The 18,475-nt window shown below is 38.6% G+C and overlaps 1 protein-coding gene across 4 annotated transcripts; it reads right to left on the bottom strand.

Annotated features, from left to right (window-relative positions):
- Positions 1–2,452: 2,452 nt before the first annotated feature.
- On the bottom strand, positions 2,453–18,431 carry LOC109476754 (E3 ubiquitin-protein ligase ARIH2-like). Of its 4 annotated transcripts, none has more exons than XM_019777768.1 (17): positions 18,295–18,431; positions 16,271–16,422; positions 15,456–15,569; positions 14,780–14,859; positions 14,446–14,512; positions 12,569–12,716; positions 11,300–11,424; positions 10,466–10,575; positions 9,800–9,917; positions 9,321–9,371; positions 8,209–8,230; positions 7,865–7,888; positions 6,812–6,939; positions 5,353–5,496; positions 4,636–4,704; positions 4,329–4,412; positions 2,453–2,995 (listed from the first exon to the last, which is right to left on the bottom strand). In XM_019777768.1, exons 2-17 carry the CDS (start codon positions 16,406–16,408, stop codon positions 2,921–2,923), a joined length of 1,497 nt encoding a protein of 498 aa, XP_019633327.1. In that variant the 5' UTR covers positions 16,409–16,422; positions 18,295–18,431; the 3' UTR covers positions 2,453–2,920. The 4 variants fall into 4 exon arrangements, with proteins under 4 accessions (XP_019633327.1, XP_019633326.1, XP_019633325.1 ...); XM_019777767.1 differs by lacking the exon at positions 8,209–8,230 and adding an exon at positions 8,257–8,278 and having other exon boundaries at positions 16,271–16,412; XM_019777766.1 differs by lacking the exon at positions 8,209–8,230 and adding an exon at positions 8,257–8,278 and having other exon boundaries at positions 2,454–2,995.
- Between the last annotated feature and the right edge of the window lie 44 nt (positions 18,432–18,475).

Here is an 18,475-nt window from a genome sequence, read left to right as displayed (position 1 = left end):
AAGTGTGGTGTCAACACCGACATCGTTCACCAGATACCTTTGACCCAGTGTTGACGTCACACTTCAGAGAAGCCATGTGACAAGCCTCACTGGGTCAGTCTACTGAAGAAGACCAGAGTGACTGGTCAAAAGCTCTAGGTGAGAACCATTCCTTGTGTTGAAACAAAAGTTTTCACTTAAAACCATACTTGTAACTACCAACACAGATGAAATTTCATGATAGTATGAGACCTAAACTCCTAGTTGAGGACAAAAGTGAGAACCCGATGAAATTATTTACGGATAATACACATCATGAAGCAAGGGCAGTGTATAGAAGCAGGACTAGGACTATGTTTCTTTTGTAAGCAGGCCTTGCTTTTGTGAAGTGCCTACCCTTCAGCAAAAGAACTTACACTGTTGCTGTGTATCACTCGTTTCCACTTTAGGCCACACCAATTTAATTTGTTGTTTCTCGGATCAAAAAAAAAATGAAGTGACAGGGCGAAAAAAGAAAATAAAAACAGGTCTATAGACCTGTTTTTATTATATAGGCATCCTATTATAGCTCCAAATGCTACAATAGGAGCCATGAAGGCAACACAAAAGGCTAGTTTAATACTTAAACAATGAATTTCGAACTTTTAATCAAACTACTGCATTGATAGATGGAAAAACTGTGGGAACTAGGAAGAAAAGGACTTTCCTCAACTGTTAAGGGTAAAATATGAGCATTTTTGAGTTGATTCCGAATGAGAATCTTTTTTTTTTTGCAAATCAGAAAAAAATGAAGAGGCGAATCCGAGAACCAACGAATTAAATTGGTGTGGCCTTAGTGATGAGTAGCCAATGCAAGCCTTGACTTAGAAGGAATGGTATACAACTGTTGCAGATTTAAATCACTTTAAGCCTCAACAACCCAAATGTTTCATTAACTGAAATCTTTGGTATAGTACAATACTCAGTAAGAGACTGACTGAAGAATTTTACATGTTGGTGATTGATTATTTGGGTTGATACAAGCTACAAAATGGATGTCACTGTTGAACAAAGAGACTACTTTTTTTTTTTTTACGCAACCAAGTCTTTCATTCAGCCGACGTTTCAGTGACCGTCTGTCACCTTCCTCAGGGCAATTCTGACTGGTTCACATTGCACTGCAATACAGGTGTCGCTGCTATACAATGTAGATGCATTCCCAAACGTATTTACATATCTACACGGTTACTGGAACTGTATCTACAATATTTTTTACGTTTGGGAATGCATCTATAGCAGTGACACCTGTACTGCAGTGCAATGTGAACCAGTCAGAATTGCCCTGAGGAAGGTGACAGACGGTCACCGAAACATCGGCTGAATAAAAGACTTGGTTGTGTATAAAAGAGTCTCTTTATTCAATGACTTACCAACCTGATGAAACTAGACGTCACTGTTGTTTCGTACATTGTACAAGCTGTTTTTTCTTGTTAAATCCAGTATAGGTGCCTCTTACTGTGCTAGCTATACAGAAAGCCATGCCCCTGAGGTGTTAGCAATTCTTGATGTTCATATTTTCCTACTTTACCAATCTGGGCAGCAAAAGTCCTCATCATTTGCTGAGGTTGTTCTACATACTATTAGTTCACTCTTTCCTCAACGGTGATAGAAAATTATTATATAGATACATTGTAAATGGTGACAGACTTCAGTTATATACCAACGGTTTTGCTGTGTCAGAATTGTGCTTGTACAGGGCAGTTAAAACAGGCAACAGATATTGAGTACTTTTTTCTCTAGCCTTTTCCCCACATTTAACTGTTTCTTCTTATTATGTTTGAAGATTTTCGGCATCTGACAAAGCTCAGAGTTCTTGAGAAGACGACACTTTTGTTTCAGACTTGAGAAGACATTTTTGAACCTCAGAAGTTTTTAAGACTTCACATGTGAAATTATGAAAACTTCCAGTCAATTTGTAGAGAAAAACCATGCTTCACTGAACTGGACAAACCCGCGTAGAATTTTGGAATAGAGACTTTTGTTAACAATTCATTTTGTCTTCTATGTCAGACGTAACAGTATGAAATTTTGATGCAACAAAGAGACAAGTTATGAACAAATATTCCAACAAGGGATTCTTCTATACACTAACAGAGAGCTTTTTAGTTTCTCAGTAGGCCATGTTGATTTGATTACAAGGATGGCATTCGCGAGGACATGAATTTTCATTCGTTTCCAAAATAAAATGTTTTTGACCATACTGTAAATCATACAATTTACAAAGCAGCTGCAAGATGAGCAAATATATGTCGTATATTACAAAAAATATTGGAAAATGATACTAATGTCGTAGAATGCCCAAATCAAGTCCAAAGGAAGAAAATGTGAAGAAATGAAAATGTAGAGTCTATTCACCATACAATGCTCTGTGTGTCATTTGTTCAACCTTCATGACTACATAGACGTCATAATAAAGGTAACTTTTTTTTTGGTCAACCTTTTTTTTTATTCGCACGCTCGCATCAGTTTTGGGGTTCCCAGAGGATGTCATCCATATAATCAAATCAACATGGCCTTACTATCAAAATCCTGGCTCTGACATCTGTGTGTACTGTGTACACGGCTTTGTTGTAATCATTTTAAAGCTGGAAGGCAGCAGTAGTAGGGGCTAATGTGTACGACTAGCAGCAAGTCCATGGGTTGAGGCCTTGAGGGTATACATTACTTAGTAGACATCTGATGCCAGGAAAATAATTATAAGCTCTGCCAAGAGTGCCAGCATTCTGTGACCTACAATTGACCTTGGACCCCCCTCCCCCCTTCATTTCAACAAAGAGGCTTGGGGGCAGGGGGGTTGAAGAAAACAGGGGGGGGTTGGTATACAGTACATCCCTGCTCAGAAGTGATGAGGTGATGTTGTGAGGTGGTGGTGAGAAGGGGGAGGGGGGTGAAGAGAGGAAGGCTAGCTCTCAGACTGGAAGTCCCTCAGCAGAGTCAGTCGGCGTTTCTCCGTGATGTCCATCTGGTTTTCTAAGTCCTGGAAGAAGACAGGAAAACTTTTCCGTTAGGCCACACCAATTTAATTTCTTGGTTAATGGATTTTTCCAGAAAAACAATGGAGCGGGCGGGCGAAAAAAAAAAGAAACAGGCCTAGGCATCCTCTTATGGCCCAAATGGTATGATAGGAGCCATGAAGTCAACACACCAGGCTGGTTCAAAATTTAAACAATGAATTTTGAACGTTTAATGATACCACTGCATTGAAAGATGGAATAACTGTAACAACTTGGAAGAAAAGGACTGTTTTCAACTGTTTAGGGCAAAATATGAGCATTTTGCAGTTGATTCTGAATTTTTCTTTTTGCAAATCAGAAAAAAATGTAGCGGGCAAATCCGTTAACCAAGAAATTAAATTGGTGTGGCCTTACATGGAAATAGTTGCAATTGCTTGAAACTTTAAACTCCACTCATTAGTTCAACATGCAAAATTGTATGTTCACACAGAATACTTATAACGTGCAATAGATTATATTGATGGCTGATGCACCGCATCTTATTGTGTTTTTAACCTTGCGCTCTTGATCAATGTTGATCTGCTTGAAAGGGCCGACCGAGGTGTTTTTAACCCTTCATCTTGTGTATTGTTTTAATTGTGTTGTCAATTCAATAAAGATGATGTGAAACACATATGCATATGTTGAAACCCACATGCAAATTGCATGTTGCAAGTGGGTGTTTCAATCCCTGCAAAGTTTCGCAGTACTTTTATATTCACGGTCACTTCGGTACAGTGAATTTATCATTATTGCAACCAAATAAAATGCTGACTTTCTTTCTTATGCACCTGCCGCCACCAGGAACAAATAGTTCTTCAAACATGTCCATTTTTCTCAGACCACAAAATTTTGCTACTGCGAATATGTAGTGCTGCATACCTAAACCCACATTTAGGTTCAGGTCCAGAGGTTTAGGTTCAGTTCCGGACTTGTAAGTCCGGACCTAAACCCATGGCATAAATTCGTTCCCACATGCATATACAAAATTGCATGTTGTCATCCTTGCAATGTTGTTTTGGTGAAACTTTGGCCACATAACATGGAGGCCGGTACTTGACGATGCCCGATGGCAATGCTTTCTTCATTTTGCAGCAAAGATTTTGCAATCTACGGAAGGTTTTAGGTGGTTTGGAAAGAAACGGGGTATGTGAAATGGTCTTTTATGGTAATAAGTCCGGACTCAGTTCTTGACTTTTAGTTTTTTTGGACTTGAACCTAAACATTCTTTCAAGTCCGGATCCAAGTCCAGTGAACTGGTATGCAGCACTACGAATATGAAAAGATTTACAGTCTGCATGAGAAACATCATCTCACCCCTCTGTCTGTCTGCTCGGCACGTTCTATCTTCCAGGAAAGGTTCTCTATCTCTGCCTCCAACTGGGCCTGCTGGTACTCAAACTGGGGAGAGAGGGAATACATAGAACAACTTAGCGTCTCAAACAAGAACAAACCTGTGACCACATTTACGTTTAGAACAGTTGAAACATAAATTAGCATGACTTCAGTAACAGCATTATTTAACACACAGTACACTAGTTAAAACATTCGGCAAATTATGTGTACTACAAATACATTTGTACATTTTCAAATGCTATGGACTTCAAAGACGTTATTATCTTACCAGTTTCTTGCGAGGGCCTCCCTCCTGGTAATATGCATATGGATAGGTGTACTCAAGGGTGTAACGGCACTGTGTGGGGAAGACAACAACATTATAACTACTAGTACATGTTCTGTAACAGTAGGAAATACAATCAAACTTGTCTAAGACGACCACCTAGGGGACCGAGGAAAAGTGGTCTTCTTGGACAAAAATCATACAAGATAGGGCAGAGAACAAGAAAACCAACGCAGAATTTCTGCACATTTTACAATAGACTGCCCCATGGACACAAAGTGACCCAGTCAGTGCCATTTTTACAGGGCGCAAAGACTGTCAAAATCAATGGCAAACTGGCCGATTTCGTTAAAATTTCATCAAGTAAAACGACCACCCATGGGACCAAGGAAAGTGGTCTTCTTAGACAAGAGGTCTTCCTATACAAAAAGCATGGCAAGAAGTCAAGACAGAAGACAAGGAAACTGCAGAAAAATTTCCTATTTTATAATTGACTGTCCAATAGACCCAGCCATTTTACATGTATTCTTGCAAAGGCTGTCAAAATTTTATGGTAAACTCACCGATTCCATTAAGATATCTCACTAGTTATCAAAAAACGTTTTCTGCCACACACTTTAAATGACGTGGTCGTCATAGGCAGGCATTGGGCCACAAAAATTGGGCCTTCGGCAAGTCCCTTAATGCTTACATGTACGTCTATGGGGACAAAAATCCCACCTTGTGTAGGAGATTGGCTGCATCGAGCAGGTACTGCCAGTCGATCCAGGTGCCCATGTTGTTCATCACCTTCTCCTTGATTCTCTGCTGGATCCGCTGGAACGTCTGCTCCTCCAGCTTCAGACTCTTCTGGTGGTTCTCCCACTGAAACAATCAACGTCATTGGTCCATTTGAATTCCTGGTTCAATGTCATTGGCTGAGGGCTTGATTGGTTCATTTTTCCAACAGAACATTCAGGTGGTTAACCAACCCTGAAGTGGCCTAACGTTCTGTGTTACGTGGCGACCAGTAAGTTTAAAAAAAAAAGAAAAAAAAGAACAAGCTACGTAATTGGTTCATTTGAATTCCTGGCTCAATTTCATTGGCTGAGGGCTTGGTTGGTTCATTTTCCAACAGAACAGGCTACGTAATTGGTTCATTTGAATTCCTGGCTCAATTTCATTGGTCCCTGTCTGAAGGCTTGGTTGGTTCATTTTTTCCAACAGGACAAGCTATGTGATTGGTTCATTTGAATTCCTGGCTCAATTTCATTGGTCCCTCTCTGAGGGATTCGTGGGTTCATTTTTCCAACAGAACAGGCAATATCATTGGTTCATTTGAATTCCTGGCTCAATTTCTTTCATTGGTCACTCTCTGAGGGCTTGATTGTTTTTTTTTTTTAAACAGGACAAGGAGTGTCATTGGTTCATTTGAATTCCTGGTTCAAAAATCAATTTTGGTTGGTTCATTGTTCCAACAGAACAAGCAACATCATTGGTTCATTTGAATTCCTGGCTTAATTCCATTGGTCCCTCTCTGAGGGCTTGGTTGGTACATTTCAGTATGTAGAGATTAAAAAATAGATGCCCAAGGCGGGCGATTGGGAAGCTTGTCAGAGCGTCTTGAAAAAGTCAGTTTTGGAAGGCGCACAAACTCAATTTCTCAGTCATGATTAGAACCAACTTCAAGTGACTATTATATTGTTTGCATACTTTTGAAATTGATATTTTAACAGACATTTTGTGGTTGGTATTTAAGTGGAGATGCAACATAAAAATACAGGAAGATATCAGAAGAAAATCTACGGTTAGGCCACACCAATTTAATTTCTTGGTTAACGGATTCGCCCGCTTCATTTCTGATTTGCAAATAAAAATAAAATTCAGAATCAACTGCAAAATGCTCATATTTTGCCCTGAACAGTTGAAAACAGCCCTTTTCATCCTAGTTGTTACAGTTATTCCATCTTTCAATGCAGCGGTATCATTAAAAGTTCAAAATTCATTGTTTACATTTTGAACCAGCCTGGTGTGTTGACTTCATGGCTCCTATTGTACCATTTTGGGCCATAATACGTAGGATGCCTTGGCCTGATTTTATTTATTTATTTTTTTCGCCCTCCCGCTCCATTATTTTTCTAGAAAAATCCGTTAACCATGAAATTAAGATGGTGTGGCCTTAGGCATGGATGATGCATACCCGTTCAAAGTAGAAGAGGTACTTCTTGAGTGCTTCTCTCGCCTGTGCCTGAGCGCTCTCGTTGGCAATGTTGGGGTTCTCCTTGTACCGACTACACTCATAGTACTCACTACCATGGGTCTTCCAATCTGTGGAATAAATAAAGGTCATACTATAATTACGTTTCTGTATCTGTATAGCGGGTATAACCGCCCTTCGGCGTAACACACCAGCTTCGCAGGCACGCGGCGCGGCGGCAGCTAGCTATATCACACCGAACGACTTGCTACACTCGATCTTTGCACATTTGATTGCAGGAGTTGTTTAAAGCTTTCTAGTGATGATGCCTCAACTGTGCTTGGTGGCAACGAGTTCCAGTCTACGATAGTTCTGGGGAAATACGATTTGTTACCTCAATTCTTGGTTAATAACTCTGATATTTGAAGGCATGACTGTTTCTTGTTCTTTTCTGGGCTGGTATTAGATACTTAGTGGTTGGTACGTCCACCAGTTTATTAGTCATTTTGTACATCATGCACTTTTGCCAAGAAGGTTATGTTTTCATGTCTGTGTGTGCACATGTTTGTGTGGCTGTTTGTGTGAGTGTCAACAGCATAACTTGAGAAGGCTTAGATGGATTATCTTCATGTTGATATTTCGTAGGTGGGTAGGTCTTGATAAAAAAAAAATTGGAAAACCATGCAATCTACAAATGTACATGGTCATGACGGTTGAATAAATGACTTAACACACAGAGTATGGTACATGTATGTCAAAATGACTCAAATAATAGACTCTTCATTTTCATTTCTTTACATTTTCTTATTTTCCTTTGGCTTTGGTATCAATTGTGGCATTCTATGACATTATATCTTTTTCCAATATTTTTTTTTTCAAATTACTAGTAAGCCACATAACTGCTCATTTTGAGGCTGCTTTATGAGATTTACATGTACAGTATGGTCCAAACCTTTTTTTTTAAACAGACGAGAATTCATGTGTGCACGGATGTCACCCATATACATATATTTGCATTAAAATGGCCTAACAAACTATCAGATATAAAATACGTACCTCCAAGACACATCCAACAGAAATCTGTAAATACAAAAGCCATCAGTTATTATTATCAAATCATTCATATGGCATGATCACATACTTAAAAGTAAACTGGTAATAAAGTACAATGTTTACTGTAATCCAAAAGATATACACGCAAAGTACAATGTAGTACAAAATGTAGGACCAGAATAATTATTTCAGAGAAATTAATTCACAAATGAATTTCTCTTGCTTCTTTCTTCTAGCCTTTTAATAATAATTATTAATAGATAAAAAGCAAAACTTTTATCAAAATACATGTACAATGTACATGCCATTCCAGTTCACTTTCTTGCCAACACAGGGATTTTACCTACCGTACCGGCATTGGTAACATTGCTGGAAGACAAAGAACGGTTACTCACCATGCTTGCATTTGAAACATTGCTGCAGAAGAGAGTGAAAAAACATGCAATTATAAACAGGGGTTTTTCTAGAAAAAATTTAGCATGAGGGAGCAGATCGCAAACATGGCGAGGGAGCGAAGTGACCTAGGGGGATTTTTTAAATAAGAGTAACACAGTTTGTATTGCTAGAATGCATTGTTGTATTGTTTTTACATCTTTACTGGAAAAAGATCGTTTTGAGAAAGACAAAATGGTGTGTAAATAGCCACATAGGGTTCAATTTCAAAATTGATATGAGGGAGCTGGCTGGTTACATGAGGGAGCAGCTCCCTTATTCCCCTGTTTAGAAAAACCCCTGATAAATGTCTCACACACAGGCAACACGCTGGCAAATACATGCATAGAATACTGAGTTACATGTACTAACAACATGCACAAGAATGTTAACTGAAAGATAGTCATGTAAAGTATGTCTCAAACAAGCCACATATACAATTGTCAGATTTTGTATTAGCACAAAATCCATAAATACTGTAAATCACTTTATATTCGAGGTACTTTAATTTATATTTGCGGGTTTCGCAGTCACTTCTGTACCGCAAAATTATAATTACTGGGAACAAATACTAAGTCATTTGCCGAATTTCTTTCTTCTACACATGACACCACTGCAAACATATAGTTCTGTGAACATGTCCATTTTTCCCAGACTGTGAATTTTTACTACTACAAATATAAAGTGATTTACAGTATTGGCATTAAAAAAACTTATATTAAAGCATCCTTACATTATAGAATCTACATAGAATTCTGCAACTTGTATCAGATATTGATGATAACTGATCTGTAAACAACTAACTGGTCTTGTTCTTTTGGCTATTTGAACATGTACAATCCAGGAAAGTTTGGCAAAATCTCTTTTTATTTTTCCTCACAACAATATACGATTTTAGATAAGAATACATCAACGCATCTAGCTGATATATAATAAAGCAAAATAGCACAAGTTTCATGGATTAGCATCTACTGATCATGCTTTAAATTTTATGATGCTCAAGAGCTGAAGTACAAGGTCAACATACCATATGGTTGCAGCCTCCATTTTTCTCTATACAAATGTTACACTTTGGGCACTGTAGAAAGATATAACAAGCAATTGTGGTCAGTAGAGACATCTAAAATGTCATGTATAGATTTTCTATTTCGGTGAAATGAAAATCTGACAACAAAACCAAACAGTCAATAAAGTTTTAAATGATAAAAAATTAATAGCTTCTGTATACATGTAAATCTCTGTGCAGGTTTGATGTTTTCAAGTCTAGCTTGAAATGCTGGGTGCATAATTTATTTAATTATGCACATTAGTGCAGGTAAAACTGGGACTGTGTACATGTGTATTTCTGATTAGAAAGTACAACTTACAGCAAACTGTACTCTCTAGCGGACCAACTGGAATGTTAACTCTCCATTTGGCCAATTTCTACTCTTTTTAGTCTCCTCCCAAAGCCTATAGCCTAGTAGAGGCTAATTTTCATTAACATAAGCAGAAGTATAAGCTCACATCTTTAGTATGTGCACTGATGTAGTTGGCTGTCTCTGAGTCATCTGCACACTTCCGCAGCCAGCTTTCTATTGTAGGGCAGTCTGCTGGGACATGGTAGTCTTTCAAACACCTAAAACTGCAAGGCAAGGAGACAAGAGTTATGAAACCAGTTCTTTAAGGTATCGAATGTAATTTCAGGGCAACAAAAATGAATTTTCAAAGTCATTTTACAGTTTTTCGCAACTGTTTCAAAATCATCTAATACGACTTTCCAGCGATGAAGACAGAAACGCAAAATGAACAAGTCTTTAATTTCTTAGAAACCCTATAAGGCCACAACAATTTGGATTTGCCTCTTCATTTTTTTTTATTTTCTAAAAAATTTCACATTCTAAATTAACCCCCAAATGCTCATATTTTGGCCCCAATGGTTAAAGAAAGTCCTTGTCTTCTTAGTTTTTCCCTGTCTGTCAATGCAGTAATTTCCCTTAAAAGTAAAAATTTCATTATATGAATTACAACAAAGCCTGAGTATGTTGAATTCATGGCTCCTATCGTAACATTTTCCGGCTATCACGTCAATTTTTTTTAAAATTCACCCCGTCGCTTCATATTTTTTTAGAAAAAAATCTGAGAACCAACAAATGAAATTGGTGTGGCCTAATGTTGATGTACTGTACCTACCAGCAGCATGTCTTGCACTTCTTACACTCTACTTTTCTGCCCAGTGGCTGTGGTGCCATGAACATCACGTCACAGTCTGGGCCTGGGCACCATCGCAGCTGGTGGTGGCCCTGTCATGGATATAAAAAATTCACATACAACAAGTTTGAAGTGTACAAATGTACATAATGCATACTTCATTTTCTCTCTTTACATACCAAACGTACACTGAGTATGAGTATAATTCTAGGATATCAACTGCAATTCAAAGCATGATCTTCCTCAGGATTATAAACTTGAAATTCAACAATAACAAGGCTTAGGAAAAAAATGTTTCCAGTTTCCTGATGAACCCTAGCAAAAACCCGAGACCCTAGCCTTTTTTATGACCGACCACTGGTATTATAAATTGAATAATAGTATAAAATTTCGAACTGACATTTTAAACGCTCTGAATTTCTTTGACGTCATTAATTTTTATCCATTTTCACTCTTTAGTTAGAAGCAATTTTTTATTCGGTAAATTGGGTAAAGTATTTGTCCACAAGCAAACAGGTGGAATATTTTAGTCGAGATTTAAAAGAATAGACTTTAAAGAAGAAGAAAATCTACTGACCCTAGTTTTTTCAGCACTGAAACCAAAAACACTTTACAGCGTTTTTCCTAAGCCTAACACATGTCTTGGTACATGTAAGTTCTGTATAGAGAAAAACTAATCAGTGAGAACATTACAAACACTCTTATTCTCTGGTCTTCAAAATGTAATTTTGTGTGCTTTTCTTGTAGATACAAAAATAATACATGCTAATCACATGTATTACTAAGTCTTGCAGAATTTTCATATGGTGAACTCACCTTAACATAGTCATTGAAGGCAAACTGTTGATATCTCCTAAGGGTTACTGGGTCGTTTTTTAATATAGAGAGGGCGAAGTCTTCTGTTGTGATGAGCCTACAGTCACTCCACATGCACTCCACTCCTGTGGACAAGTCAACAAGTGTTTCTGTTAGTGTTGTAAAAGTATAGTGTACATCATAAGTGTAACTATAAATAATTTTGTGGCAAAAACAAAAGTACAAAAAAAACTGATGGTTTCAAGCAGTTTACTGTAAATAACTTTTTATTAACTAAAAGTTTGTGTCTCAGAAAAATGGACATGTTCGTGGAACCATACATGTATGTTCGTGGTGGCAACTAAGTAAGTTGCACTAAATTTGTATGCTAGTGAGAAAAGGAAGTCTCCGAATTTTTTTTCTCAGACCCAACATATAAAAGTACCACGAAAAATTGTGATTTACATTACTTAGTGTTGAAACATAAAAGTTTCAGCCTTTTGGTCCTAGCAGGGCTGGAAATACTGGGTGCATGTGCATCTTAGTGCACCCAAATTTGGAGCTGTGCACCCAATATTTTTCTGTAGGTGCACTGGTGCACCCAAATATTTTTGTAGGTATTTTTTTTCATTTTCAAATGTATAATAGGACACTCTTGGCATCTAAGAGTCAGAAAAATAATAAAATATTTGTTGTAGTATTTGTTTAAGATCTTGCAGTTAGCTCACATTTCAGATTCAAGCTTAGGCCACACCAATTTAATTTCTTGGTTAACGGATTTTTCTAGAAAAATAATGGAGTGGGCGGGCGAAAAATAAAAAAATAAAAACAGGCCTAGGCATCCTATTATGGCCCAAAATGGTACGATAGGAGCCATGAAGTCAACACACCAGGCTGGTTCAAAATTTAAACAATGAATTTTGAACTTTTAATGATACCATTGCATTGAAAGATGGAATAACTGTAACAACTAGGATGAAAAGGACTGTTTTCAACTGTTCAGGGCAAAATATGAGCATTTTGCAGTTGATTCTGGATTTTTATTTTTATTTGCAAATCAGAAAAAAATGAAGCGGCGAATCCGTTAACCAAGAAATTAAATTGGTGTGGCCTTAGAAGAGGAGCAGTAAGACCGATAATAATAAGGTTTTGATTTATATGGTGCACCCAAAAAATTTTCGTGCAAATAATTTTTTCAGTTGGGTGCACCATTGCACCCCAGTGCACCTGTTCCCAGAAATGAATTTCGAACATAAAGTTTTAGCCTTTAGGAGAGACTTGCAGACTTACCCGTGGCCACCCCATCCTCCACCTGTACCTGGAAGTACCTCTGCCAGCAGTCTGTACAGAACTTGTGGTTACAGGCCAGACTCAGCAGGTCTTTCTCCTCCTGGGCCTGCAGACACACAGGGCACTGCGCAGGCGGCGGCTCCACCTGCTGAGAAATGGCAGTATTGCAGGTGGTCATGTCAGGAAAGTTGTGCGGGAAAGAGTACTAGTAAAACTTCCTACATTTATTTCATTTTCATACTGTGTACAAATAGGTAAATATATCAAAGAATGTTTAGACCTTAGAACAAGTAGTATTAGTTGACTCATCTATTGTTTGTACGTAGGTTAATTTCGTTGTACCCATGTATTTGTCTGTATTAGGGGTGGGTACCGGTTCAGTCCGACCGGTTTGGACCGGAACAACATTCAAGAACCGAGTCCAAAAAACCGAAACGTGAAAACCGGATGACCGGACCTGATGTACATTTCTGTAGATTGTACACACATCTTTAGATAATCTGGCCATGACAGGTAAAAAAATAACCCTGAATCATACTAGATCAGCCTAAATCCATTGTTTATGCGTTCAAAAAAACAAGAAAAAAATTGTTTCCCGGTATTAATCTCTTGAAACACGGCGCTGAATATTGACGCAAAAATATTTCGTGCATCGCGCGCCTGTATGCAAATCCCGCGTCACGTGTCGGCATTTCGCATCTCTGATTGGTTGTTGCGTCCGCCGCTGCTGGCGGTAAGACTTGAGCGAGCCGACACGCTAGTAAACAACTTTTCTTTGTTCGATATAAGCGCTAAAATGCTATTTTCCACAACCACACATCGATATTCTAGTGAAGAAATGCATAGTTTCAAGAATCTATGGGGAAAATATATGCTTCTATGCGGATTTTTAGCGTTTTCGACGTGATTTTGTCGTCACTAAACCCGGAAGTGTGGACCGCGGCGTGGCGAAATTTTTAGCGTATTTTACCCTGCGTTTTACCAATCAAAAAAAAAATAAACAACTCCCGCGAACCCTGTAACATTTTAGATCGCAGCAATTAAGTATGTGATCAAATTATTTGTGGATGTGCTGGCATTTCAGCCGTATTATTCATCGGGAAAAGCGGCCTTATGCGGCCGTGCCGTGTACACCAAGAATAGCTGATGCTAACAGCAGTACTTGTGTTTCGCTTGCCAAAAATGATATACAATAATCAGGTCCGGTTCAGGTCCGGACCTGGACCTGATCCTCTGAACCTGATCCGGACCTGGACCTGAATTTTCTGAACCGGTACCCACCCCTAGTCTGTATATCTACATGTAGTTTTAGACCTTACGAAAGTCGCTGTACTTTTGTGTCAATAAAGTTCTTTATTTTACTAGTAGATCAATTCATAATTGTGTGCATTCATCATGGTACAGGAAACTAACTGCTTTTGTGACATATGCAGGGTTTGAAATACTGGGTGCATGTAGCACCCAAATTTGGAGCTGTGCACCCAATTTTTTTCTGTGGGTGCTTTTTTGCATTTTTACATTTATGTAAAGATATTAAATGTATACTAGTACGCGGCATGTTCTTGACATCTAAGTGTCAGAAGAAGAATACAATCTTGTTTATTATTATTGTTTATTATATTTTATAGTTTATTGTATTCTATATGGTGCACCCAGAATTTTTTTGTGCACAGAACTTTTTTTAATTTGGGTGCACCAGTGTACCTATACCCAAAAATGAATTTTGAGCCCTGCAAATGACAAGACCATCGATCCCAAGAAATAGAATATTTCAACAATTTATTGTTTCGTGTCGTGTACAACCTCAAAATAACAAAGGAACCATGACATGAGAAGAAAAACAAAAGAAAGGAAAAACAGCTCCCTCGTGCACTTACTTTTTCTCTACTTTGAGGAGGTAGTATTCTGCAATCTACCATCAACTGCACAGAGTCTTCCCTAAACCTGGGGACGAAAAAAAGACATCAAATTAAACATTAACTGAGTACAAAGTATGAATGAAAAAAGTCTACACTACATTATCATCATGTAAGGCCATGTTGATTTGATTATATGGATGACATCCCCTGGGAACCCTAAAACTGATGCAAGCATGCAAATAGAAAAGTTTGGCAAAAAAGTTTCCTTCATTATGAAATCTACATGGTCATGAAGGTTGAACAAATGACTAAACACACAGAGTATGGTATGGCTGCGTATCTTAACACTGACCTTTCCATGACATCCGTTAAGACCCACTGATGTGCCTGCAGCAGTACTTTACCTATGGTGTGGGACACCTGGGGGGGAAACTACACAGTGGTTAGCAAGTGTGATGCAGCTACACAGTAATTCTCTTCCATAGTTCATATTATCATACATAACTTAATCCGGTATCACAGTTTCCCTGAGAAAAATGAACATGTTTGCAGAACTATAAATTATATACATGTATTTTCGGTGCAGAAGAAAGAAAGTTGGCAAATTATTTTGTTCACGGTTTAAATTCGTGGAACTCAGAAGTGACTACAAAAACCATGAATATAAAAGTGTTGCAAATATAAAGTGATTTACAGTATACCTGCTAATTTTTATATGTATTATCTTGAATATACATAATTGTCAAATGCTCTCCAAGCAGAGGTTTAGGTTTTTGCGTATTTTTGGAGGTTTCTGTTTATACAGTGTAGTCATATTGTGTAGTTAGAATCTGTGCTAACATTCTACTTGAAACTTCATGTTGTGCAAGTATTTTCTTTCTATTCTATTAGAATAGATCTAATGTGAACATGTGCACCTTTACCAAATAACGTATTTCAAGACATTTTACTACCTAATTCGAGCCGTTGTACCACTTAATTCGAGCTGTTTACCACCTATGACATGAAAAGAAGTGAACGTTTCTTACCTGTATTGTCTGGATTAATTCTGCTACTTTCTCATCCAGAAACTGACAGGCCTCCTCTTTATTAAATAGAAAGTATTCAAAGGCCTCTGGGTCAAAAATCTGCCCCCTGTCATCCTGAAAGTGGAACAGTCCAAACATACAATTTGTTAGTGTTACCATCAAAATGCTCTTCAGTTACAAACACATTACTACTGATATTGCCACAAGTTATTCCATAGGTCTAAAGTTTGATATAGGTCATGTTGATTTGATATACATTGTATGGATGACATCCTCTGGGAACCCCAAAACTGATGTGAGCGTGCAAAATTTGCACTGCAAATAAAAAAAAGTTTTGCCAAAAAGAAAAGTTGCTTTCATTATGAAATCTACATGGTCATGAAGGTTGAACAAATGACAAGAGTACGGTATGGCGAATAATCCACTTTTCAAACTTATTTCTTTACATTTTTCTACTTTTTCGTTTGATTTTGGCATTCTATTACTAGTACAATGGTGTTGCTTCCCAATCTTTCTTTTTGCAACTTACGCAAATTGCAAATTTGATCATATTTGCTCATTTTGCAACTGTTTTGTATGATTTACAGTATGGTTGAAAACTTTTATTTGAAACGGACAAAAATTCATGCGCACGCGGACGTCATCCATATAATCAAATCAACATGGCCTTACAAACACATAAATCAGCTCAAAAAATTTATGTTCCTAGCCAAAAAAAAAAAGGCTCGGGAAAATAGTAGTAGAGTCGGTAGGGAAAATGGAAACACAAAATTTTTTTCTAGGCCTAACTTATTGGTAGACAGACTGACTCTGACCTGTTCCATGTCATCAGGTCCATAGTTGTAGTAGTCATTAATGTCCTCATCACTGTAGTCCTGGTAGCTGCTGTCACTCAACCCCTCATCATCCGGGTCTGAGCCCTGACTCGCCATGTCTGCATCTGCCTCAGACATCTTCTCTGTGATTCCTACATTCACATAAATGTACATGAAAGTGTTAGAAATACTAGAAATACCCATCTGCAGTCTGCATTTTGCAGAGGCATTTTCACATCAATATCGCTGTAAGAAACAGGAGGAGCGAGTAGAAACAGATAAAAAACTGGTCCCGGGTAGGGGTTCGAACCCACAATGTCCCCAGCACCAGTTTCAAATCCGACGCTCCTACTGATTCGGCTAAAAGGTCTAGACCCATCAGCCGGGTCAGTTGGTAGCGCCTATAAACCCCCAACTGTTACATCACTGTGGCTATTTCACCACTCTCGGAGTCCCGGTGTGGCAGCAAGAAAAAATTTGTTGTTGACACACAGGAATGCTAGCCTCCGTGGCCTCTTGAGCCTTTAGGGGTTTCAAGTTTAAAACTTCAGGTTCAACTCAAGTTTTAACTTAGTGGATGTCGAAAAGCTCCCCTCCGAAGTTTGGAAACCCAGAGTTTTGACCTGTGACCAAACTGTCAGAGTGCCAGCCAATCAGAGCGCCCGACAGCGATTTTCCTCCATTATTCATCTGTCGCCAACATGGCTGCTGCATCGCCCGGTGGAAGCTAGAGGACAAAAACCTCCAGTCAGAAGCTGAGTGTGGGAAAGATGCATGTATGTCTGACAGACATTGAAATTGGGCTTATTTAATAAGCCCCCTCAGCAAGAGTCGTGGAAAGCTCCATTGGCAAAACTGCATATTTCTTGTTGGCTGCACGATGTTCCGCTTTCGCCATGTTTTTTAGTGACCCGAGCTTCCCAGAAGTCTTTCCTCACAATTGCCCGGGTTCGTGATGTTCAGATTCCCCTAAACCGCCCACAGCGTGACCTTTTTTACTCTAGCACCATTGGAACCTCCAAAACAAACCGAGCCGCCATCTTGGATATACACAGGAACGTTTGGTAGCCTTTCCGGTCATGATCGGAGGGCTTTCGGTTATGGTCGCTCGCGCTTTGGTAATCGTGCTACAAATGGAACGGTACCGAATGTTCCTGATGGCGCTAACAAGTATATCCAAGATGGCAGCTCGGTTTGTTTTGGAGCAGTTTGCAAAAGAAGAAAATCCATGTATCTAAATCAGTGTACTATAGCTATAGCTAGTACATGGATTCTATTCATTAAATAATTTGATGAAACAAAATTTATACAGTCCAAAGGACTCACTGAAATAGTAAAAAACAAAAACCAAATTACAAGCATACACTCAGTCACAAGCATGATAAATATTACCAGCAAAACTGCATTTTGGCAAACTGGGAAGTCAGTACAAGTGACAGTCAGAGGAAAAATTTGCATGGAAACTAATTTCTTTTAGTTCCCGTTTTCTGAACTGTGCTCATACTACTACTAGGAGGATTATCCTCCTAGTAGTAGTATGAGCACAGTGACTCACGGATCAAGGAAAAACATGTTATCCACCAATCTTCTAAATCTTTCTGACGTACAGACCAAGAGTCAAGGCCTTGAACACCAACATAATCAGTTTATAAATTATAGCGTAACAAACTAAACTACATCGTATATTATTTTCCGTTAAAAATTTAAAACGTCGTACTGAACTCGCATGCAGGGAAGTCGTTGCTTTACAATGAAATCAGAAATATAGTCCACACCTGGCAATGAAGCAAGAAGCGACCGAGAAAATTATGTGGGCAAAACTCTTGGCAAGACGGCAAAAAATATTTTGGTGCAGAGATCACATCATAGCTCGTGCGAGTATGTCATAGAGCGAGTGCCAAAAAAAATTCATGGTGCAATGACTCGCAGAAATCAAAATACTTTTTCACAGCCAAACAACCACCAAAATAAGACGGAATTCCCGTCGACGCCACCTCCTAGACCCGGAGAAAGTGTTCCGTTACCTGTTCGCAGACTGTGTGGGAGTTTAGGAGAGTTTTGGAGCGGTAACTTCGACTGACTGCGTCGCAGAGAAACTGTTGTGTTCCCCCCACTGCTACCTGTCCGCCATAACCGGAAATGACGTCATGCTCCCGCGGAATAAAAAGCCGTAAAATCTCACTTAAAAACACAAACCAAACATGA

The sequence above is a fragment of the Branchiostoma belcheri genome, unplaced genomic scaffold (genome assembly GCF_001625305.1).
Source record: "Branchiostoma belcheri isolate BF01 breed outbred unplaced genomic scaffold, Haploidv18h27 scaffold39, whole genome shotgun sequence".
In the NCBI taxonomy this organism is placed as follows: Eukaryota; Metazoa; Chordata; class Leptocardii; order Amphioxiformes; family Branchiostomatidae; genus Branchiostoma; species Branchiostoma belcheri.
This window is presented reverse-complemented; position numbering and strand designations above follow the sequence as displayed.